Source organism: Abramis brama (assembly GCF_963993115.1).
Source record: "Abramis brama genome assembly, chromosome: 21".
Lineage (NCBI taxonomy): Eukaryota > Metazoa > Chordata > Actinopteri > Cypriniformes > Leuciscidae > Abramis > Abramis brama.
The window spans coordinates 15,311,044-15,337,978 of record NC_139983.1 but is presented as its reverse complement, the minus strand read 5'-3'; the positions used below and the strand labels follow the sequence as shown (position 1 = coordinate 15,337,978).

The window sequence follows — 26,935 nt, the reverse complement described above, 5'->3', positions numbered from 1 at the left end:
AATATCTTGTTCTGTTCAATATTTTAGTTATTTCACAAGCAGCTTCCTTCATCATATTCCCAGATATTTCATGCGTTGCTCTTCCATGGAAGAGAGGGAAATATTGAAAGCGTCAGTGAGATAGATGAAGAGATTTTTAGAAACGCAGAGCGAGAAAAAGACTGCAGTCGCTGAGAGCCGTGCGAACGCGCCGGCTTTTGTTAAATGACTAAATGGGATCATTTTAGCACCTGCTTTGTTTGTGTCACTCTGTCATTATATTTCCTCCGACCTGTTTTGTCTGTCTGAATTAATATGCACATTTGCTGCCAGTTTGTTTTGCAAAGCTCGCTGAGGCTTTAAACGGCAACCTTTCCTTATCGTTGTACACCCAGGCGTCAGTGAGCCTGACAGACGGGTAAACACAGCCTGAAACCGGTCTCATAAGCCACCGAGCCATGCTTAAAGGGCACCGCGCACCTTTGAAAGACGGAGGAGGGAACGGTCGGCGGGTGGATTGCACATCAAGCATTTATCACACCCCCTTCTCACTCGCACATACACATGAGTGCACATAACATTTATTTTCCTTTACGCGGTGTCACACACAACCACTGCTTGGATTTCTTCTGCCGAGCCATTTTTCTTTTTCTCTTTCTTTGCAGATAGAGGACTGGGTTATGGGCGGCACTGATTAAATGATGCTCCCTGGTACAGTGTGGCAAATGAGGGCGCATTTTAAAAGAAAACGGCGTACAAATTTTATGCAGAGCTTGAAAATGCAATCAAAGGGCTCGGTTCATCAGACTCATTTGGAGTGGTGCAATTTAGTGAACGCTTCCGCTTATATTTTTCCTCTCTCGTTCTAATGTGTCGCCGTGCGCGCGTGTCTCGTCTGCTTTGCGAGTGCGTCTGAACGCTTTTAAGAGGGTTTTAGAGGTTCGGGGGAATGAAAGCGATCGTGGTATTAGCGAGTGTGCCACGTGGCCGCTCAATGGGGTTTTGCTAAAGAGACGCTCTCCATTGGAACAGGTTGAAAAGGCAGTACAGCCTGCTTGCTTAAAAAGACACTTTATTTTGAAATTGCTGAGCTGTGGGGGGTTAGCAGAGCCGGTGGGAAACAGAGCTGGAGGCTGCGAGAGGAAATGAGTCTGCTCTCTGGAAGGGCATCTGAGCAGCGGGACCTGAAGACTATGGAGAGCATATTTTTGGTGCCTTAAACTGCACCCACAGTCACGGTTTTGCATGAAAAGCAAACCGAGTGCTTTAAATTCAAGGAAACAGAGAAGACATGTATTTGAAATATATTTGAAAATATCTGTGTATATACCGTAGACACCAAAAAATACACTTAAGCCACTCAAATATATGAATGTCTTCATTGTACAACAAAATATTGAACCAAGTGTTATTTATTTTAGTGGGAGAAAAAGAGAATGCTTTCCATAGATACATCGTGATTTTTGGGGGGAAATGTGGAAATAGTGTTTAATTTGTATCCTTTTGTTTGTTATGTTTATTTGCTTGCTCAGTGTCTGTATGGATTTCAGTTATTGTGGTTTTATTGGCTTTAAGGACCTTTAAAATTAATGAAATAATTTGGCGAAGTGTAATGCGGTCAAGACCTGCCTGGAAGTACTTTAGCAGTGTGCTTATCTTAGAATGTTTGTCAACCAATCAGAATTGAGCATTCAACTGCCCTGTTGTAGAAACGTATTCATATTTTATTGTACGTTACTGTAAGTTGGCTTTATATGGATGCTATACTTCCATTATTCTGTCAGTTTGCATTTGTTTAGCACTGAATCCATTCGAATAATAAACTGGACACATGCTAATTCTATAAGCGCTATTTAATTTCAGTTGGTTCGTTGGAAATCCAGGGAAATAGGGGAAGAACCTTTGGGAAATTAGCTGTGTGAAATGCCAATCACTGTTAGATTTCATGCTGTCATTGGATTTTGTGGCTCCCAAAGCATATGTTGACAAATGTTAGAATGAGAAATTGTGGTGCTGTGCAGAGCTGTACGTGCATATAGAGGACAACAAATGGACATTTTGTGTTGGTTGTAAACTGAATGTAAATGGCTGATTGGAGGGGATGAAAAGAGGGAAAAATCAGTATTAGTTTTTTGTCTAGTAAAAATTTACCGGTAATATTTAATGAAATGTCGTCATAGTGCGATGATCTTTATTTAAAGCCATCATGAAATTAAAATTGACAATGATTATTTTTTTATGAAATATTGCAGTATTTATTATAAATGATTTATCTTATCATTATTTATTTTTAAAAACAAGTATTTTAATCTCTTCTCTGCTCTGATGATGTGTTCACTGCGGCGTGAGGGCGGGAAAACTCACATGAGATAAACAGCAATAGCAAACCACAAGGATCCAACAATCCAATCAATACCCAGTGAATCTAAATCTTTCCTTGTTCTAGAATCCGTTTCACTTGGATATACGTTACTATAGGGAAGAAAAGACTATCGCAACCTCTGTATCATATGTAGTGGTGGTGTTGTTTTTTTCCTATGATGTAATTCCTTAAAAAAACACTCTTAAGCCAACCTAGTTTTGCTGGCTTCACAATCTGGCCAGGCTTTTCAGGTTTAGCTGGCTGGTCTCCAAGGCTTATTGTTATGCCAATATGGAACACTATATGAAAATGATTGAAAATGGCTTTAAGTAATTGCGTCCACCATGGAAACTTAGTGCTGTAGCTTCTTTAACTTAGAGTAAAGAGGTCAAGATCAGTCATCTCTTCTCCCTGGACACCCTCACTTCCCCTCAATCTTTCACTCATGGCGTAAATGCCATATTGCCCTGTGTCTTCCTCTTTCGCTCTTTTTCTCTCTTGCATATAGAGGTCAGAGTTTCATAATATCAGACTGAGGCTACAGTTTTACACTTTTTTTTTATTTGACAGACTTTGAGTACCTGACAGTTGAGGCACATAATATACAGTATACTGAGACTAATCTGTGAATGTGTGAAAATTCTGTTTTCTCTAGGTCTTTTCTCTCTCAGAGTTTGAGAGTACTTTTATAGAATCAACCGCATGCAAAATGTTCCTCCCAGATGCGACCAGAATAAGTGGTAATGATTAAAGTCAACGCTATATTAGCCAGCATCACGGACGATCCTGCCCTCCGTAACCTCGACCATTCCCCTTGCAGTACTCATTAGCCACCGGACAGCCTTTACAATGCTCACAAAAGTAAATAAAGCAAACAGTGTAGCCAAGCGCTTTATCAGGGCCGAATACTGGCTCTGGCATTAGCCAATGATGATGAGAATTATTAGACAGCTGATGGGATAGATACAGAACATAATAAATGATGGAGTCTACCTCTGAAAATGGATAGAATTATTAACTGGCTCTGGCATCTGCGAGCTTCTGTGTGGGAGCTGGCGTGCAAGTAATCAAAAGATTGATGATGGCTGGAATGGACTTTTCTCTCTGCGTTCTGCCAACGTGCACGGAATGTCGGAACATTTTATTATTTTCTTTACTATCCAGATCTAGCAAAGTGTACAGACATTGTAAATTAGCTTGAGCTAAGGAAATCCCAAAATGCATTGCAACAAGCTCAGCGCAAAAAAATGATATCCAGGAAAAATCGAGAAATGCAAGTTATAGATATCTTTATTAATAATAGAAATTGCTACTAATAAATAAGGTTGCACTATTTTGCCTAATATTTGTGTTTGCTATTTTTTTATTAAGTATTACAAGGCATATCGTTAGCCTAAGAAATTGACAATGCCCAGCTCTATCAGAGTCAGTTTTGAGTCAAGTTTCTGATTATTTATTCCTGTTAATATTTATTATTAAATTATTTAAATTAAAAATGTATGTATTTATTGATTAAATTATATTTATTAGCTATTTGACCAAAACATAAAATTATGTCATCATTTACTAATGCATGTCTGTTAAAAACCCATTAGCTGTTAGCTAAGGCCTTGTGTCCACCAAAGCATTTCTTTTCCCGATACTAGTGTATTTATCCAATTTTTTAAAACGCAACAGCGTGACGGGGCACTGAAAGTCTGTTTCATGCTGAGCGCTCTGGGTTTTTTACTGGTTACTGTGAGTTAAAGAATGTTCAACTTGGGGTAAATAGCAGCGTAACTGTCACTTTTTACCCAGTCGTCCAATCAAGGTGGAGGAGGGGCGGGACAAATACCACACCGACCAACCGTCATATTCTGCTTGTACAATGAAAAGAGGTGACAACAAGAAGCTCATCTCTTCATCCAAAACTAGTGCCAGAACAAGTACATTACATTGTTTCCACATTTTTATATTCAGAAACATAATATTTGCAGAAATTAGATATTAATAACAGTAATGCAGATATTCCATATCATAGCACATGCGTCTCAACTAAAAAAAAAAAGCTGCCAAAGCGCTCTCAAATGCCCTCAGCAAGGCGTTTTCAGAAGAGCGCTGGCGTTTTCAGCTGGTTTAAAACGCATTGGTGGACGCGCGGCCTAAGAGGGTGTAAACTATAGTATCCAGTGTGTCTGTTGGGGTGCTTCTCAATCGGAAGGTTGCGTCTTAGTAAGGCTGCATATCTCAGCTGCCACTTCATCAAGCTCCGTGAAAGGCCGTCTCATTTTGAAGGATCCTTGGAAGCCTTCGTTTTGCGTCCCCCATTCAGCTCATTTTGAAGGATGCATCAAGTGTATCCTTCACATTCTTTAATTACCCACCATCCTTTGCACACATTCCAATTGACGAAAAAGAATTGACGGAAAAAGTCGGCATTGAGCTTGTCTGAGATCATTATCAAACGTAAGATGAAAAATAATGTTTTTGGAAATGAAGGCATACGTGTGCAAATTAATCACTTAACGCTAAACTGCCAATAATGTAAGCCACTGAGTAACCACAGACTGGTGGTTCAAATCCCATCTGGCCAATCCTTGTGGGTCAGGCAATGCGAGGATTTATCTCTATTAGCAGCGATTCCTACATCACAGTGAATTGAGCGCTCTTTAAATAGCCACATGAGCCTTTGGGCTGCTTCTGAGAGTCCTCCTCTACTCCACGAGGTCTCTGGAGGGCCCTGGATCTGTTACAGCATCCATGCTGCTCTGAGAGAGACTGAGTGTGGAGGGGGAATCAACCCTGATGCTATTTTAGCCTAAATACTTTCGTAGTGTTTTTTTCATCTCTCTGGCTCTCTTCCTCCTCTTAGAATAAAATCGGATGAAATTGGAAAATCATTATAATATTTATAATGTTTTCTATTTTTATTTTAAATTTGGCCTTGTTTTTTAAAAGGGATAAATGGAAGATGACAGGAAATGATGAGAAGAGGAGGGAACGGGATGGGCTAATTATATGCGATTGACTAAAACCTGTGTTGCCTACATGAGCACCACAGCAAAGTGTGTCAGAGCAGGTTTTCGAACTGCTAGGCCATTGACCTGTTTTCTGTTGTTTTTTAGGGAATTATGAGTAAATAATGTGTACAATAAATGTATGTACTATCCATTGACACTACACAACACATGATTTTTTTTTTTAATGTTTTTGAAAGAAGTCTCCAATGCTCACCAAGGCTGCATTTATTCGATCAAAAATACAGTAAATCAGTAATATTGTGGAATATTACTTTTTAAAATAAATGTTTTCTATTTGAATGTTTTAAAATGTAATTTATTCCTTTGATCAAAGCTGAATTTTCAGCATCATTCAGTGTCACATGATCCATCAGAAATCATTCTAATATACTGATTTGGTGCTCAAGAGACATGTTGAACACAGTTGTGCTGCTTAATGTTTTTGTGTGAACTGATACAATCTTTTTTTCAAGATTCTTTGATGATTAGAAAGTTCAAAAGAACAGCATTTATTTGAAATAGAAATGGTTTGTAACATTGTCTGTACTGTAATTTCCAGATAGTGGTCTCATCCATTAAAAAAACTAAAGAAAAATCATCAGCTTTTGGTGGCGCAACTTAACTTGGCAAAAACTAACTTTTTGAAGAGGTGCGTTTCGCTGAGTCATGTAATCTTCATTCACACAAGTGCGCTTTCCTCCATGATCTGACTGGGCCTGGCAGAGTGTGCGCATGTGTTGATATTATTTCTGTGATTATTATGAAGTATGTAATGAGGAGGTGAAGATGTGCAGCTGTCACACAGAGCAGAGCCAAGGCGCTTGTCAAGTGTTGCTCCATTTCAGTGCCTATTAAAAGCCTCAAACTCCATTATATTCCACAGGAAGTTTAGTCCCCTTTGCGAGACGCTGTTGTGAGACGCTCTCAAATGATTCGGTTTATCTCAAAGAGTCATTACTGCAATAATAAGGTGTGAAATACTGTAATCCGCATGTTCTGAATCAAACCAAATCTTTGACTGTTTGGAACCACTTGATGTTTGTCTTTTATTTCCTCAGAAGTGTTTTAGACTTACTGTTGGATCAGTTTGAGCTCTGTGCTGTGGCGAGTGATGTAGTGAGTTTTATAAAGAAAGATGCGTATGGGCACACAGGTGGTGGACACTGTATAAAAACAGCAGTGTTTTTTATACTTGTTTGATTTTTATAGGAAGATCACTTGTCTGACTTGGAGAAGGTTATTAGTCTAGTCATTTTTGTGTTCTTTGATTGCAATGTGAGTTATTTGGTGTTGACATGTTACGTCACTATTGACATTTCATTTTGACTTTAAATTAATTGATCTAGATTTGCATTTTATAGATGCAAGCCAAAAGATAAGATTGTTTGTCACATTATTTAACACACAATTTGTCATTATTTACTCACCCTCATGTGTTCCAAACCGGCATGATTTTATTAATTCCACAAATATTTCAAAGTATTTAAATTATTCAATTGTTATTGTTCCTACAATGAAATTCAGTTCTACAATAAAAAACCCAAAACAGCAATGGACTCTATTCAAAAACAAAAAAAATATATATTTTTTTCAGAATCTCTTACCTTTTGTATTTAATAAAATAATGCAATTCATACAGGTTTGGAACACAAGGTTGAGTAAATGATGACTTATTTTTGGTGAACTATCCCTTTAACATTAAAACTAAATACCACTTTTAACCACTTAACCACAGCATCCTCACAAAAAAAGACTGCGAAGTTGCTCTGCCATCTTTCAGCGTCCACTTGACATGGTCCAATCAAACATGATGACTGTGACACTGAAGTGTGACAGTGAAGAATCCGTCTCCTGCTGCAACACACTCTCTTCACTGTCGCCCCGTCCAACCCACCAGATAACAAATAGAAAAGACGTAATTAATTACCATAATTGAAAGAAGTCCCTTTGAGATCAATTGTTTGCGGCGCTGGTGGCTCTTTCTCCCAGTGGTCACTGATTAATGGGATGCAGGACTGTAAATGGCCTCTCAGTAATGCTTCGTGTTGTTATGCATTAGTAGCTTGTAATGGAGGACTTTTTGTTTTCCCAGCTCCGCCGCACTCTGCCTGTCAGATCGCTTGCCTCTTTAAGGTGACTGTGAGTCGTGTTTCTACACGCCGACAGTGCTCGGCGCTGACAGTACAAAAAGCCTGCGCTGGCTTATCCTCCTGCTGAAAGGGACTTGTGGATAATGATACAGTGTATAATTGATATTATGAACACAGGCCTTTTTTTTTTTTTTTTTTTTTTCTTCTTTTTGCAGAAGGCGTTGTCAAGGTGCCGGAACGAGCCGTTCCCTGGCTGCGTTCATGTGTGCGTCGCGGTTGTCAGTATTTAGGTCAAACAGAGGCGTCCTAACAGGAAATCCCGACTGACAAGCGCAGTGGAGGTGAGATATTAAAGAAGACAGCTTGTCTTAGAGTGGATGACATGCTTGAAGATTGAAACAAACACTCCTTTCAGTACCTGACGCTCTGCCCGGGTCTTTAACTGAGCCCTGGAACTACATTCAACCACCGCAGTCACACATAATGCTCAATCATCCCGGACGAGACGTCATAAATGGACGTCATGTATGGTTCTTCTGTACACAAATGTACTAAAATGATGACTGGCGTGTTGTGGCACGCACTTAGGCTCTTAAAAGCCGCCAACCCAGCTAATAAACAAGACATTGTGCATTTTTTTCTTCCTTTTTTTAAATTTGGACCAGTAAGCAGCCATCCAGAACACCCTAGCAACTACCTAGCAACCATGCACAATATATTGATACCTTTTTATTATCGGTATTGTTTGACTATCTATCTATCTATCTATCTATCTGAATATTTATGCATCCCTAGATTATTTTCTACCTCAATTCCACATAAATCCTAAAAACTTCTGTTCTCAGAGGCTTATGGTGACTGGCGGTTGAAGAATACATAAGTTTCAGAGAGGCCGGTTAGACGTCCAGGTTTTCTAAGCATTTGTCATAGACATTTGCGTATGTTGTGTCGCAGGTTTGTGGAAGGGAGAGATTGACGACGTCAGAGGGGTAGAACTTCTTATCTCCCTCACAGATCTGTCAATTCAGCTGCACATGTGCCAGCCGCCGAGAGCGGCTCATTAGATTTAGTGCTGCGCTCTGTTAAAAGCCTTTCGCTTTGTCTTGCCCTGTATTGATCAGCGCAGGGCCAAGATTACAACAGGAAGGTTTAAATAAATCAGCTTTTTTTAGAGTTAAATCCAATGACATTCGCTTTATATTGTCTCTGTAAATAAGAAGATGAAATCGGCTCAGTTGCCCAGAAGGGCGAGTGTGAGGGACGGATTTATCGGGGTTTTTGGGTGAATAGTTGGCTGGTCATTCAGAGAAGATGAGTAAGTTGGGGCAATCTGTTCTAGTTTTTGATACCCTATGCTTTGCCTGCTAAATGACTTTAAAATGCCTATTATTCACTATCCAATCAAGTCCTGATGGATTAAATCAAGTCCCGTCCTACATTTTTACCCATTGACGATCTTGCTTCTCTGTAAAATGGGTTGCAAACAACATTTCACGATTACTTTATTTTTAGCATGTTATACTGTTGGTCAAAAACCAGCTTTCGTTTTGTGAATTGTCAGTAACACTTTTTTTCACTGCATTTTAACACTGCATTTTTCCAGATTGAAAGACAGAACGTATATCAGCCGTTTTTTCTATCTCTTTCATCGTTCTGCTGTGCCACAATGGCATGATATTCACTCGGCCGGCAGAAGAGGTCCATATGGAGACTTTTTTATTCTGTGTCAAGAGCCCCAGTAGGAGTAATTGCATCGTCCCTTCTGAAAAAATTCAATCTACTGCGACACGACAAGCCAGCTGTGTTCAGCTAATGCTCAGGTAGACATCATCCGCTCAGGCCGTCCTCACAGGTAATAACACGTGCGCACATACGCTCACAAAGGCACCTCCGTCTTTCTGTCCCCAAAGAGAGCTTCTCTGGCAGGTGATTTCTTTGTGTCCTGTGACACGGACCACATCCTCAAACGAGTTGAAAGGACGACGAGATTCGTCTCACGTTTCTAGTGCTAGCTATTTTTACCATGCTGTTGAAAGGAGCTGTCCTGTCCCTGAACCCCCCCTTTGCAACATGGCATGCAGGAGACGTGTGAAGACGGCATGCTTCTAAAGGGCCGACTCCAGCATGAAAGGAATCCTGTGCTGAGTCATTCTGACTAGGTGCCCGCATGTACGTGTGATCAGTGCGCCAGCCCCCCCTCTTCTCACTGAAACTTGAGACGCGCGTCAGACACGCATCAGACACGCATCAGACACGTATTCGTTTGGTGTTGGCCGCTGGCAGGAATGCCCCACTCTTTTCCTCAGCTTCTTTGGTATGAAGTGCTGGTGAAGTTGTCAGAGCAGCATGGCCCCTTGTAGTCCCCCTGTGGATGGCGCGCTCTGATGCTGCCAGGGAAACGGACTCATCGGTTTGGTGAAATGGGACAGAAAATATGATTTATTCTCTGCATGCACTCACTCCTACCCCAGCAGAAGCGGAGAGCGGAGACAGATCCTGTGAAGTTGGGAGAGAGGCATGGAGGGAGGAGGAATTGGAGAATGGACAGGACCTTTATTTGCAATGCTGCAAGCTAATTTTGCACTTCATTGATGCGTTAATTAATCAATGCCAAATATTTGTTGTCGTGATGGCCTCCCTCCAGCAGTTGGGGTTAGCAGAGCCTGGTGACCTTATATGGATCTTCATTTTCTGGCTATTTCCTCATAAGATGAAATTGATCATTTTGCTGTTTCTTCTGTGAGATATTGACTTAATATTGACTTTATTTTTGTCCTAAGTATATATTGTATATATTGGATGCTTGAATATGATTGGTTGTCGAACGTTCTAAGGTGTGCAATTATTTTCAGGGAAACGTACGGCTAAAGTAGTTCCAGGTCTTGACCGCATTACAGTTCCAAATCACTTCGCCAAATGATTTCAGTTATTTCAAAGGTCCTTACAGCCTACAAAAGCAAAAGAACCAAAAGCCACAAAGACACTGATCAAGCAAATAAATATTGTAAACAATAGGATAAAAATGACAAATTTTTCCATGTTTTTTTGCCACAAAATTATGTTTTATTATCTACTGAAAGCATATACCCGCTCTCTCTTGCACTCAAACGTGTTGTTAGCGCTATCAGTAAAATAGTTTTGCAACTTAAAAGCTATAATACATTTATCACTAGCGATGTAATAACGGCTCTGTTCTTTGATGGAGCATGTAAACGTACAAGTTTTGCTTTTAGCAAAGACGCTGCTGCCGAACACTGTTGAGAGACGCACAGATTCAGGTAATTCATTGTAGCGAATTAGTTCAAATGAGGGGAATATATAATTAATAATTAATCATACTGGTTATGATCAATTATTACCTACACATTTTAAATCGCCCAAAAAGGGAATACATAGCCCATGTATTTGTATATCTATATATAGATAATTAACTACAACAAATTATAATCAACTATGAATATACAGATAGGCTATAGATCACATTTCAGAATAAACTTTAACAGAATTAATTTCACATCGAATAATCCGTTCGTCCACCGAACCGACCGTAGCCTACGATCTTCTTATCAACTCTCAAGAAGGATTATTCTTCTTATAAACTCTCAAGAAAGGTCATTCTTCTGATCATGAAGAATTACTGTTCTATAAGATTACTAACTGAAATACTCAACAATATGAAGCTTGTAGCTTAAGGTCACACATTTAAGGGACTTTGTTCGGTGAGCAGCAGACAGAGACAATCAAGCGTATAATGGGTTTTAATAAATTAAACTATAAAACATACGACTACATTTAAACAAAGAATATATATAAACAGAATAACGAAAGTAAAGAAAGAAAGAAAGAGCAGATAACAGAATGGCAAAATATCACAAACAGTTAACCTTTTAGAGCCAGCAAAGAATCAAATCACCTTAAAGCAGGGGCAGATAATCTTAAACGCATTTAAATCTCTATAGAAATAATACTTGCACTCTTGGTATAACTCTTGGTTCTTCCGGAGCACATGTCGTTCGCGGGAAGTTCAAACGGTTTACTTGTAGGCAAAGTTGCCGGAAATTCAGGCTAAGTCCATTTCAGTCGTAGATAGAAATGAATGAGCACAAGACTAAAACAAGGCAAGAAGCCGGAGATAAGACTAAAACAAAAAGCTAAGAAAAGAGGGGTAAAACAAAACAAAACTCGGAGAGAGGACAAACTTGGAGAGCAAACAAACTTGGAGAGAGACGATGTGCCACTGTCATCGTCCTTTAAGGAAATCTTCGTCCACACCTTTTTTGGGTGAACTGACCAATAACACTCAGAAAACTTTGAGCGGGAGAGAGTCTCTTTGTCTCCTCTTGACAGCCTGATTTGCATGGTTTATGATGGTGTTAGAATTCATAATTTCTACTCCAAAGGATGGTAAATATAGTATAATACATTTTATGGTAACCTACTATATATATTTAGCTTAGGCAAACCGAGGTTTAATTCGGTACAAAGATAGATATGTCTGGAAGATACAAAATACATTACATTATTATTAGAGTTCAACTAACACAACTTGAAAGTCATAAATAGCATATGCAAATATGCAATGGGAAACATACATACATACATACATACTAGAATATATCATATACATTTTGGAATGACTTATATTCTGAGTTAAATGAAAAAGTTTGGAGGTGTTTCTGTTTTATCTCTACCATGACACTAACGTGTCAATGGAGCAATTTGATCCATACTCATTGGCGCTAGGATTGTGATTTACATGAAGGAGTCCAATAGGTTAAAAGCTTTCTGAAACTTAGAATCAATAAGTCATCGTGATTTCGTCCAGACGCTACATCATACACAACTGATAACTCTCTCTCTCTCTCTAATTATTGCATTAGTCTGCTATCAGTAGATCAAACCTTCGTTACTAGCTCTAAAATTATGTTTTGGAATTAGCAACAGAGGCTTGGGATTAGATGCGCAAGAAATTAGCGTTTTAAGGACAAAAACCTGACAAATTTCTTGAAATACATCATCTGAACAATATTTTGAGGTGTGGTAACCGTATTCTAAGCGGAACAATTAGCCGCGTTTCCATTACCCTTCAAATTGCGCAAATTGAAATTGCGAATTGAAAATACGCCCAATGGAAACACGTCAATTTCGCAAAAACCTCCATATATCGCAAAAAAAGGTTTTACACTCGCATGAGGTGGTTTTTCAGGCAATTCGAAAAAAGGAATGTTTAGCATTTCGCAGAAGACAAGACAGAGTTCTTATTAAACTCATAAAAGACAAAAGAATTACGGCAATACTGGATTCTAAACCACAAAGAAATGCCACAATCAAGACCTTGAAGCAGATAGGAGGGAGAAAACCCAGAAACACCTCATATGTGCCGCTCACAAGTATAAGGGTCTTTCCTTGCCATTAATGCTTGGATAACACACCTACGTCTCTTTCCATTAAAAATACTGGCTAGTGCTGTGGCTGCGATTATGTAAACTTACCAAACATCCGTTGCCATGATTTTTCTTAAAGGACTTATTGCAAGAGGAAAAAATTACGCTTTAGTCGCATTACATCGGTTAATGGAAACACTGTTATTTTGCAATAGTTTTTTTTATCGACATTTAGAAAATATCGCAAAAGTTTTGCGCAAATCTGTAATGGAAACGCGGCATGGACTCATTACCACCTCGGGTGACTCATTACCACCTCATGGCGCATTACCACCTCGGGTGTGCGTTATTTTTCTCTTCTAGCAGCAGCAGAGCGTAGGCAACACATCTCTTCTTTTTTTGGAGACAAAAGGCACAGGTTTTTGCTCATGCTGTTGAGATTAGATTTGTTTAAAAAGAGTTTTTGCCTTTTTGATTGTTTAGCCTTTATCCAAGTAGCAGCAGTGTGAAATATTACGTTTTTGATATTGCATGTATACAATCAGATAAGGGCACCAAGCAATGACCTATAAAAACTATTCACTTCACCTTTAAATAGCCTTACCCGCTTTCTCTTTCCCTGTATCAAGTTCACTTTGGTCCACACAACTCCTTTTAATCTGCCTTTTGCATACCCTTCACATGGCGCCCTGCCTGGGGATATTCGTCTGCATCTTCCCTCCAAGGGTACTGTTGATGAGCTTTTCTTCCCCTGCATCCTAAAGTGTTTATTAGCATAATAAAACTCCTCTTGCTGTCTATGCATGCCCAATCAGGCCTTCAGGGATCCTCCGCCATCCCGGGACGCATTGCTTTTAGTATAGTGATTATTATTGTGAGCTTTGGGTAACTTAAGGATCTGACTGCATGACCTTTCTGCGTTTTGCACACTTCAGTCAATATATATATACGTATTTTTTTAAGTATGAGAGCTAATCTGTTGATTTAGAAGTTGAGTGAATTAAACAGAAATAAAGGAGAAAACATATTCATTTAATTTATTGCACTCATTAATGTTAACAGTGATATTTTTTGCTACTTTATTTTTGCCACCAGTATTGACTATGACACGTGTCCGTCCTCACAAGAGCCTTTGGTCATTCATATGGCTCACAATCACACTGTCATTGTTTTACATTTTGGATGACATAATGGATTTAGATCACCACTTTTGTGAGCTACACAATCTCAAAAAGCAATTTAAGATGAATCACAACAATTCAGGGCTTAATAAACTCCCAGGCATTGTGCATAATGTGTGCATCCATATACGTGCATGTTTATCTGGGCATGATCGTGCCACGGAATATACATCAGCTCAACTACAACAAAATGTCCTATGTGTCACAAAAGTAGCTAGATTTGAATTTCCAGAAGAAAATACCAGTGCTTGTAAAGGCCATTGCACACTGAGTCCGAAATTTTCGTATGCGTTTTTTTCGTGTTCGTCAGCCTTAAAATTCGTCACGCACAGAAACCTTGCACACTGAGTCCGATGCGTATTTATTAAACCTTTGCGGGGAAAAAACGCAAAAAATACCAAATGGATTCGACAAGCAGTGAGGATGTTTTTGTTGCCCTCTTTCTTCTTAAAAAGAGAAAAAGAAAGAGGAAATATTGGGTCCATGTCCATCCAATCCTGAGATTGCGCCGAGAGGAAGGAGAGTTTCACCTCCTTATCAAGGAGTTGCGAAATTATCCGGAGCGATTCAAAATTTACCTCAGAATGTCAGTGGAACAGTTTGATGCTTTGCTAGTGATACTGGAGCCACATATTAAAAAGAAGACCACCAATTTCCGTGAACCAATCGATCCTGAACAGAGACTGGCAGTATGTCTAAAATATGTCACACACACGGCCGGCGGAAGCGCTGGGCAGACAGAACAGCTTGTATACATTTTTTTATCCATTCTGGATTTTGTCGTTCGCTTGTACGGTGGCTCTGAATTGTCAAAAAACCTCTCAAAATACTGGCTGTGGATGCGAAAAACGCAGAAAATCGAACCTGATCCGATTTTTTTTATTACGGACGAAAGTTTCGTAGACAGTGTGCAAGCGTGATTGACATAACGTGAGGTCGATTTTTTTTTTTAACGTGCGAAAATTTCGGATGCGAATTTCGGACTCAAGGCCATTGCACACTGAGTCCGAAATTCGCATCAGAAATTTTCGCACGTAAAAAAAAAAAATCGACCTCACGTTATGTCAATCACGCTTGCACACTGTCTACGAAACTTTCGTCCGTAAAAAAAAAATTCGGATTGGGTTCGATTTTCTGCGTTTTTCGCATCCACAGCCAGTGTTTTGAGAGGTTTTTTGAAAATTCAGAGCCACCGTACAAGCGAACGACAAAATCCAGAATGACGTCTGACAAGTTGATACACTATTCGTCTCACAGCACAAGTACTGTATGAAAAACAAAATGCGGATTACAAAGACACTGCATAAAATATAACCTGTATACTGCTGTTCTGTCTGCCCAGCGCTTCCGCCGGTGTGTGTGTGTGTGTGTGTGTCAGTCCATAGACATACTGTCAGTCTCTGTTCAGGATCGATTGGTTCACGGAAATTGGTGGTCTTCTTTTTAATATGTGGCTCCAGTATCGCTAGCAAAGCATCAAACTGTTCCACTGACATTCTGAGGTAAATTTTGAATCGTTTGGGATAATTTCGCAACTCCTGGATAAGGAGGTGAAACTCTCCTTCCTCTCAGCGCAATCTCAGGATTGGATGGACCCAATATTTCCTTTTTCTTTTTTTCTTTCTCTTTTTAAGAAGAAAGAGGGCAACAAATTCATCCTCACTGCTTGACGAATCCATTTTGTATTTTTTGCGTTTTTTTTTCCGCAAAAATTTAATAAAATCGGATCGCATCGGACTCAGTGTGCAAGGTTTCTGTGCGTGACGAATTTTAAGGCTGACGAACACGAAAAAACGCATAGCTGCTACGAAAATTTCGGACTCAGTGTGCAATGGCCTTCAGTGTGCAATGGCCTTAAGGCAACAAAAAAAGTGCTGTCCTGTAAACAATGAAAATATAAATGAAAAATTAAACAATTAAGGTAAACAATTCAAATTTAAATTATTGGGGTAAACTGTATATGGACACCAGCCCGGGGAGTATGAATAAATGCTTGATTTATTCTCTGTGCTTCAGACTGACATTTCCTCAACCTACTTCACATTGGCTCTCTGCATTATAACATAGCTGAGGGGAGATGCTTATCGCAACTTATCTTCAAAGAGCGAGAGTGGGTGGAATAATTGCATCGGGGGTTGTTTTATAATAAATACTTTCTCATCTGTTGGGGCCACAGCATCTTCGGGAAAACGTTTTACGTCATTTTAAATGGGCTCCTTATTTGTCTGCCCCCAGACCCTGCATAGCAATGGAAATGTACCATTTATGTTATGCATTTCTGCCATTTCTGCATTTTTGTTAATATTGTTTGTCTTTTATGTTGAAAGGTTGCAAGTCTCCCCCCCCATGCTTCTAGATCAATTACTTAGCTTAATCTATGTAGCCTACTCTTGTCTTTTTTTTTTCAAGGTTTTTATTTATTTTTTTATTTTTTTGGTCACACTAAAGCACAATGTTTTGGAGCACATTGGCTAATTACAAGGCCATGAGTCCAATTTGTAATATGTGTAGGTCTTTATGGTGCATGTTAGTTTATCTTCTTTGTTTTTTTTTTTTTAACCCTCTATTGCACGGATTATAAAAGCAATGAATGTACAAATGTGAAATATCTGATTCAGATTTCTTAATTGGACCTCTATTAAAAACTAATTTATAAAAATATTACAGATATAGGTAATACTATGCGCCAATGGAAAATAATTCATTTAAAAGAATATCTGCAATATTCGTGTTAGTTATAAGGACAGCATTTAGCCATGTTTGGTCATTCATATGCTTCAGGCTGCTTCATATGCAACATTTTTTCTTCAGGCAACATTGTGCAAAATAGGGTTTAATAAAATAACATTGTATTTAAATAAAGATTTGCCATTAACACTTTCATTCCATAGTCACTTTAGACATTCTACTAACTAAAAGTAACTTTGCAACTACATCTCAACTACTAGTCCTTAGAGTATTAGTAGACTGTCTGCTTAATATCTGCTAAAACTTTATTTTAATATTCCCCAACAGATAATCTACTCACTATAAGTAACTTTGCAAGTACGTCAACTTATTCTACTAACAGTCTACTAATACTGTAACGAGTTAGTTGATAAGTAGTTGCAAATGAATGAGTTTGTTGTTGACCTAGTTGCAAAGTTACTTACAGTTATAAGAATGTCTAAAGTGGACTATCGAAATAAATAAATATATATATATATATATATATATATATATATATACACAGGGGCCAGAACTCCTGTTAATGTGTATGTATTAACCTGTTTTTTGTATCTTTCTCTCTCTCTCTCTCTTTCACGTTCCCCTTCTTATTCCTTCCTTTCCTCAGATCTCCCAGAACCTGGGCAAGATATACAGTGAGATGATATTCGTCAATGGATTCGTGCACTGCGATCCTCACCCCGGCAACGTGCTGGTGCGAAAGTGTCCTGAAAGCAATAAGACGGAAATTGTGTTACTCGATCACGGCCTGTATCAGGTAAGACATCGGCCGAGGCCGCCACAGACTCGACAGAGAAGCAAATTCATCACATATTACACCCCATTATTCACCCGCTGGCTCCCAGGTCAGCTGCGCACTCAGGCCTGTATATGCTGCAGCAGACTAAAAGCATTTCATTTAAGTGGCCCTGAAGCTCCAGTGTGTTTTAGGAACTGCACATTTCCACCTCCCACTTATTACAAGCACATGCAAACACACCAATACACACTTTCCTGCAGCTCTCTGAACTTCTCTAAATAAATCTGTGGAGATAATATGGTGATAAACATGAAAAAGGCATTGTAGCAATGACATTTGGTTGCTTTGTCCAAAACACTAATTCATGGCATGTCGTGTTTGCTGAAAGCCATGGGTTAAGTGTGTCTATGTTAATTAATTGGAGTGGCAAAATGGTGCAGTTCTAGTGGTATTCCAGTGTATTGTTTGTCTCAGTGAGGGATGTGCTGGCCTTTAATTTAACCCAATGCAGTTAATGAGGCCCACAAGATTTAATGTTAGTAACTATAAAGTAATCTTTTTCTGTAATACTAACAACATAATGAGAAACAAGTTTCCATTTTCTCAACTGTCTAAGACTCTTTAGATGGACCTCTTTCCCTACCATTGATGGAATTTTCCGGCTTTCCATGTTTTCACTTTTATATGTTAGGGGGCGCTATTACACATCTTCTTGAAAGAGAAGCAGAAACAAGCGATATCATATGTAATCATATGCTTATTTAAAATAATGCGATCATCAACATTCAACAGCATATAAATCAAAACTGCCTAAAGTTACTGAATGAAATGGCGACCCAGGACGAGCTATAGGACTGTGAAGCATTAGGGGTGTTGATCTGATTCAATCTACTCCATCTATGTTTTGATCATCATTCTGAATCACATCTGGATGTAGTCTTTGAAAAAAACTTGATTTTCTCAGCTTTTTGCTTAAAATTTTGCTTTTTTTATGAAACTTACCCACATTTAAGTGTTGATAAAAAAATAAAGCATGAAGCTAGAATAAACGTTTGTTTTTTTGTTTAAAAGATATATTGCATGTTCAGATATTCATACAATAAAATATTCTGGGGGCCATGAAATTCTTGTGAAAATGATCAAAAACGCTGGCGGGGAAAGAGTTGTGATTTTTTTTTTTTTTTTACTTTTTTACTTTTTTTTTTTATTTATTTTTTACATTTTTACATTTTAACTGTGCAGTACCATTCAAAAGTTTCAGGTCCAAAAAATAATAGGAAGAAATTTTAACTTTTATTCAGAAAGATTCATTAAATTACAAAATTTTCAAAAGGTTTGTATTTTAAATAAATGCTGTTCTTTTGATCTTTCTATCATCATAAAATGTATCACGTTTTCACAAATACATTAAGCAGCACAACTGTTTACAACAGCATTAGTAAAAAATAATTAATGTTTCTTAAGCAGTAAATCAGCATATTAGAATGATTTCTGAAGGATCATGTGACACTGAAGACTGTAATAATGATTCTGAAATAATTTCAGCTTTCAATAAATTATTTGAATATAGAAAACAGTTTTTTTTTTGTGGTAATACAACTTCATAATATTACTGTTTTTACTGTATTTTTTGATCAAATAAATCCAGCCTTGATGAGCAAGAGAGACTTCTTGAAGAGTGTAAACATGACTCGGTTGCTCTGTTTGTTTGAACATCTCAACCAGCCTGATTTTTAAGCAATTTTAGCTCAACCAATACAGTGAATTTGAGGCAGGGACATTGTTTTGGGTTAAAGAAACCAGTTTGAGAACATTCGTTAATTTTATGATTCCGTTTGGTGGCTCTAGTAGTGTAGAAATAACACACTTTACTTTCAAGCTTCTATTGCATTTGTTTCTCTCACAAGTTGTGTCTCTGTCCAAGGTGCTGAACCAGGACTTCAGGCTGGACTACTGCAGGCTGTGGCAGAGTTTGATAAAGGGAGACTTGAAAGGCATAGAGCGTTACAGTAAGCGCCTGGGCACAGGGGATCTCTACCCTCTGTTCGCTTGTGTCCTCACCGCCCGCTCATGGACATCAGTTAATGCTGGCATCAGCCAGACGCCTGTCACTCAATCTGAGGTAATAATCTCTAAGCATAACTGATACCTTTTATTTTGCATAATACAAGGGTGTTTTGATCAAAGTTTGGACACACTTACTCATCCTTTATTGATACTAATTTCCACATGCAATAACACACAAACAAATCTTTAATTTTATCTTCATCAAAGTTTTGCTGCGGTGCTTTTTAACCTGCTGGACACTGGCCTTTACTATCCCATCCAATTCATCCATGCATACACTGTAAGTTAAGTTGTTGGTTAAGTTAACACTGTTGGTTAAGTGATGTTAAATAATGGTTTTTGACTTAAAAACCAGTTAATTTACGTAGATGTTACCATTTTTTCAGTGGTCCATTTATACAAAGGCATAATTTATATTTGCGTACAAAACAAATTTGAAGCACTTCAGCATAATCGAAGTAAAAACTTCATATGGTTTATAAGATAATGAGGAACATAGATGCAGTATCTAAACTTTTTACTGGTAGTGTATTTTTGCTTTTAATCTTTTTTTTCAGGGACAATGCAAACAGTTGCTATTGCTTGATGTAGTGGTAAGTTAGCAGTAACCAGGGAGCAATAACCTCTCCTTCTGCAGGCAAAAAAAAAAAAAAAAAAAAAACTAGGTAAATTGAGGTTGTGAAAACTGAGGTGCTTTGTTAGTGACCAGAATAACACCTGTTGACCACATTACAGAACGATGCTCACCTGTCCTCTCATCAAAACTGAATAACTAGCTGTCCAGGTGGCTGGCCTGGTGGCCTGAGGAGTGCTGTTGGGTCAGTGTGGCCGTGGTACAGGGTTTCTGAAAGCCAGGCCTGGGCGGGATCGGCCTCTGTGGGGGACGTTTGGCCATCTGGAGGGTGTCAGGGACATTTATTTATACTTTTATTACATAACCTTTTACAGGACTTAAGAGTTTGGGCTGTACACGCATATTATAACAGAGCATCCGATTTTTATGAGTCTTCGCTAACACTATTTGTTACCAGGTTCCTGAAGAATCTTATTATTACGGGCCTAATATTTAAAGAATAATATTAACAACTTACATTTTATAAAGCTTTAAGCATTATATGACACTTTTTAATATAAAAAGTTATTTTTAATATATTTAATAGTTTGTTTTGTTTATACTTATAAGTATTTTTTTCTATATATAACTGTATATATTCATTACTTTAATGAGCTCATTGTTTCTGCCTCAAATTAATACATTGTTTAAATTAATACATTATTAGCTACAGTAACTGTTATTTGTATATGTACATTTCTGAAATACATAACTTGGACACAGTCTCCTCCGATAACAGATCACTCTAAATTATAATGTAGACATGCATTTTCTGTAAAGAAAGATTTTCTATATATATATATATAGATAGATAGATAGATAGATAGATAGATAGATATACACACATATACAGTGAGGAAAATAAGTATTTGAACACCCTGCTATTTTGCAAGTTCTCCCACTTGGAAATCATGGAGGGGTCTGAAATTGTCATCGTAGGTGCATGTCCACTGTGAGAGACATAATCTAAAAAAAAAAAATCCAGAAATCACAATGTATGATTTAACTATTTATTTGTATGATACAGCTGCAAATAAGTATTTGAACACCTGTCTATCAGCTAGAATTTTGGCCCTCAAAGACCTGTTAGTCTGCCTTTAAAATGTCAACCTCCACTCCATTTATTATCCTAAATTAGATGCACCTGTTTGAGGTCGTTAGCTGCATAAAGACACCTGTCCACCCCATACAATCAGTAAGAATCCAACTACTAACATGGCCAAGACCAAAGAGCTGTCCAAAGACACTAGAGACAAAATTGTACACCTCCACAAGGCTGGAAAGGGCTACGGGGAAATTGCCAAGCAGCTTGGTGAAAAAAGGTCCACTGTTGGAGCAATCATTAGAAAATGGAAGAAGCTAAACATGACTATCAATCTCCCTCGGACTGGGGCTCAATGCAAGATCTCACCTCGTGGGGTCTCAATGATCCTAAGAAAGGTGAGAAATCAGCCCAGAACTACACGGGAGGAGCTGGTCAATGACCTGAAAAGAGCTGGGACCACCGTTTCCAAGGTTACTGTTGGTAATACACTAAGAAGTCATGGTTTGAAATCATGCATGGCACGGAAGGTTCCCCTGCTTAAACCAGCACATGTCAAGGCCCGTCTTAAGTTTGCCAATGACCATTTGGATGATCCAGAGGAGTCATGGGAGAAAGTCATGTGGTCAGATGAGACCAAAATAGAACTTTTTGGTCATAATTCCACTAAACGTGTTTGGAGGAAGAAGAATGATGAGTACCATCCCAAGAACACCATCCCTACTGTGAAGCATGGGGGTGGTAGCATCATGCTTTGGGGGTGTTTTTCTGCACATGGGACAGGGCGACTGCACTGTATTAAGGAGAGGATGACCGGGGCCATGTATTGGGAGATTTTGGGGAACAACCTCCTTCCCTCAGTTAGAGCATTGAAGATGGGTCGAGGCTGGGTCTTCCAACATGACAATGACCCGAAGCACACAGCCAGGATAACCAAGGAGTGGCTCTGTAAGAAGCATATCAAGGTTCTGGCGTGGCCTAGCCAGTCTCCAGACCTAAACCCAATAGAGAATCTTTGGAGGGAGCTCAAACTCCGTGTTTCTCAGCGACAGCCCAGAAACCTGACTGATCTAGAGAAGATCTGTGTGGAGGAGTGGGCCAAAATCCCTCCTGCAGTGTGTGCAAACCTGGTGAAAAACTACAGGAAACGTTTGACCTCTGTAATTGCAAACAAAGGCTACTGTACCAAATATTAACATTGATTTTCTCAGGTGTTCAAATACTTATTTGCAGCTGTATCATACAAATAAATAGTTAAAAAATCATATATTGTGATTTCTGGATTTTTTTTTTTAGATTATGTCTCTCACAGTGGACATGCACCTACGATGACAATTTCAGAACCCTCCATGATTTCTAAGTGGGAGAACTTGCAAAATAGCAGGGTGTTCAAATACTTATTTTCCTCACTGTATATATATACATACATACATATATTTATACTCAGTATAAATAGCTTACAGATTAGCACTGAGCCATTCAAATTGTATTTATTAACATTTTTAAAGGAGTCATAACCTAGTATTACCTTGGATACCCACGCTCTATTATAGTCTTTCAGGCCCTTCTATAAAAGAAAAGTGGAAAAAAAATAAACACAGAGCTCCTCTGACCCTTATTTCTGAAGGCATTATTGTCTCGCGAGATCTGATGCGATATTTTGGCTGTCGTGGACGGTCATTGTAATAATGCAAATGAGGGGCGCGTTGATTGGTGGCAGGAAGGAGGGGGGTTGACACCGCAGGTAACGCTTCAGCATATCATTCCAAAATGACATCATGGCGCAAGTTGTGAACGTTTCTGCATCTTTCACGGTCGAGTGCGTACTTCGAATCGGAATTCAGTAATGGCGGCGCTCGACTGAATATGAGGGGGAGAGGGGCAGGGCGGGCTTCCTGCAGCATAGGTCTGCGGTGTCCATATAAGTCGGCGCAGAAATTAACATCACGTATTTGAGTGCGCGTGCACGTGGGCTGGTTGACGAACCCAGGGGTAAACAAACGCTTCACTTTTAAATATCGGCTTCCTGGCCAGTGTATAATCGTTAGGCAATCATAACATACATTTTTTCTCGTGGAAAAGTGAAAATTACAGGTCATGACTCCTTTAATGTATGTACATTTTAAATCATATATTTGGGGAAAAAAAACATTATATATATATCTGAAAGGTAACACTTTGCAATAAGGTTTAATTTATTAACATTAGTTAACGTACCAACTAACATGAACTAACAATGAGCAATACATTTGTTACTGTATTTGTTAATCTTTGTTAAAGTTGGTTAATAAAAATCAAACTGTTCATAGTTGCTCATGTTAGTTCACAGTGCATTAACTAATGTTAACAAATATAACTTTTGATTTTAATAATGTATTAGTAAATGTTGAAATTAACATTAACAAAGATTAATAAATGCTGTAGAAGTGCAATGTAGTTAACTAATGAAACCTTATTGTAAAGTGTTACCAGCTTAAATTGTGTATTGTTATACAAATACTGAATACTTTTTCCTGTTCTGACTTAATGTGCGTATAGTCAACTTTAAGTAAGCCATTGAAATTAATTTCTATGAATATTTCTCAAACAGGATATGATAACAGCGTTTGACACCGTCAGATATACTTGACTATTAGCTGATTTGCTGCTTGCTTGTTTTCTGATCCTCATCATTTTCAGGAGCGTTCCACTTAGTCATGTCAGCATGTGGCATTTGAGTGCCCTTTCCTGCAGGTGGCTTTTCTTTGTGGATTAATTACCCCGAAGCCTTTGCAAGGATAATTATGACCCGGTCCATGGCCACTCATGTTGGGTATGCTTTTTTAGCGGGGTGTAGTACCTCTTCCCTTCTCTCTCTACCCCTCTGAAAGTGTCTGATTCTCCAAGCCGTGCAAAAGTCTCAGCAGCCATTCCTCCCACCGACATCATCAAATTACCAGAATGTTTTGAAGTAGTCTGGTCTGCCATAATTACAGGCAGTTATAAAGGCGGATTTCACATGTACAGCTGTGGCATTTGCAGAAAGGGAGGCTGTCTCATCTGCATAAGAAAGGAGAGATAAGAACATATTGTATTGCCAGCAGAGAATAATGGGCGTTAAAAACTACAACAACAGAGCTTCATGCTTTATGGTCCAGAAGCGAAGATAAAGAATTCTTGAGTTTATATATATAAAGTATAATTTATGCAAGGGTTTTGTTGAGGATTCAGGTGGTGAAATCACACTGCAGCAGAACCACAACAATATTTCAAGTACACATTATTGATTATGCCATGTCAAATTAACATAACTACATTTACGCTACCAATCAGAAGTTTGGGGTCAGCACGATTTTATGATTTTCACGAATTAATACTTTTATTCAGCAAGGATGCATTAAATTTAACTAAAGCGACAGATTTTTTTTCTTTTTTTTTGTCATGATGTAAAAGCCTTTCCCATTTCAGTAACACTTTACAATAAGATGTTATTTATTTGATGTTTATTAACATTAGTTAATGCATTAACTAACATCAGCTAACAATGAGCAATATTATTACTGCATTTATTAACCTTTGTTAATGTTATTGAATTAAAATGTTTATTAGTTCACAGTGCATTAAACAAATGTTAACGCAAATGCATACAACTTTTAATAATATTGTAGTAAATGTTGAGATTAACATTGATTCACTGTACAAAAAAAAAAAAAAATGTTTTTACAAATAAAACTGGCTGTGGTTGCCAGAATAATTCTGTTAAAAAAAAAAAAAAAAACAGTAAAAATGTAAACAGTTACAGAACAACCTGTAAATTCAACAATTTAAAACTGTAATTAAAAAATAAAATAAAATAAATAAATAAATCCAAAAGCCCATTTCTGCTGAATTAGCAAGGCCATGCTGCTAAAATGTGTTTTGTACTTTTAAATATATATTGACATTCACCATAATCACTGTTTCCACAAAAAAATATTTAGCAGCACAACTGTTTTCAACATTTATAATAGTAAGAATTTTTTCTTGATCCGCATTTTAGAATGATTTCTGAAGGATCTTGTGACACTAAAGACTGGAGAAATGGCAGTGGAGTAATGAAAATACAGCTTTGCCATCACAGGTGTAAATGACATGTATTAAAATATATATATTTCACAATATTTCAGTTTTTACTGTATTTTTGATGATAAATGCTGCCTTGGTGAGCATAAGAGACTTCTTTCAAATCTAACCCCAATAGACCCCAAAGCTTTAAACGGTAGTTTGTATTTATTTGTTTGGCAGACCAAAGCGATTTTTATCAGCTTTCCATAAGAATCAAACCACAACCATATTAGTGCCATGCTGAGTTGAGCTACCGGAATGCTGATTTAGTAGTTTAAGGATTTGCAACCTTTTTGACATCAAGTGCTATTTTTCCTTTTCCTTTTTAACTCCCCTTTTTAATTGTTAATTAATTCAGCAGTGCTAATGGCTGGATTTGCAACCTTTTTGACATCAAGTGCTATTTTTCCTTTTTAACTCCCCTTTTTAATTGTTAATTAATTCAGCAGTGCTAACGGCTGGACTCTATTTCCCAGCATGCACCACGGCATGAATAAATCATGCAAATTACTCCATCATTGTTGAGTGTTTTTGCTCTGCTGTTGTTCCATTTGAATTACGCATCATGTGGTGACAACTTAGCATGCCCTTCTTGTCTTAATGATATGTTTTGGAGTGTTGCCATTGTTGTTTTGCGTGTGGAAGGTTAGGGACTGTGAAGACATGCTCAAGAACATATTTGCTTTTGTGGTTTATTGAGTCTTGGATAGCGGTCCGCATGGCTCATCTCACAGGTCAGAGTGAGCAGATGCAAACACACACCTCACACCTGCCTCATCTAACCCTGCACTCCGTTACCATCCACTGACTGCATCTCGACTGCTTCCACACGGTTATTTACAAATGTATGAGTTGGATGTATTTTGTAAATTGTGCACTTTCTTAAAAACAATGTTAACGCTTCACAATAAGGTTCCATTAGTTCACGTTAGTTTAATGCATTAACTAACATTAAAGGGTTAGTTCACCCAAAAATGAAAATTCTGTCATTAATTACTCGCCCTCATGTCGTTCCAAACCTGTAAGATGTTTGTTCATCCTCGGAACATGATGATATTTTTAATGAAATCTGAGAGCTTTCTGTCCCTCCATTGACAGTCTACGCAACTACCACTTTCAAGAAAGGTAGTGAATAGATCATTCAATTAATCCAAAGAGTCACAAATTAATCCATGTGACTCCAGTTGTTTAACCTCAATTCTATGAAGTGACACGAGTGCTTTGTTTGCGCAAAGAAACTTAATTTACCACTTTATTTAAAAAATGTTAATCTCTAACGCACGTTCACGCAACAACGTCTGCTCTCGCGTCAACACGACACCGATGCGTCACGGCGCTCTCGTTGAAGATTCGTTTGTTTTTGTGAGAAGAGTTCCAAGGCAACTCTAATAGAATTGAATGACTTCTTTACGTCTTAGCATAGAATTTAGCATAGAAGAGAATATTTGTTGTGAGTACTTGCACAGATTTTGATTGAAAGGAAGGTGACGTGTTATCATTTCTGGCTGGATGGACATTTCTGCACTCCACAAATGTCTAGAGAGGCCGAGCATGCAAGATGCAAAAATAAATGTTGTTGTAATATTAGACTCAAGTGTTTTGTACATTTGAACCTATTTAATTTCTTGCTCTAGATATGTGCATGGCCACAGTTATCAATTTTCTCAAG

General features: G+C 38.2%; 1 protein-coding gene across 4 annotated transcripts in view; it reads left to right on the top strand.

Annotated features, from left to right (window-relative positions):
- The window catches only part of adck1 (aarF domain containing kinase 1), a 127,450-nt gene that overhangs the window by 77,482 nt on the left and 23,033 nt on the right, over window positions 1–26,935 (top strand). For all 4 annotated transcript variants that reach the window (XM_084096927.1, XM_084096926.1, XM_084096928.1 and 1 more), the window contains 2 exons: window positions 17,330–17,479; window positions 19,386–19,583. In XM_084096927.1, coding sequence (XP_083953053.1) covers window positions 17,330–17,479; window positions 19,386–19,583 — 348 coding nt within the window. The remainder of the gene's footprint in view (window positions 1–17,329; window positions 17,480–19,385; window positions 19,584–26,935) is intronic.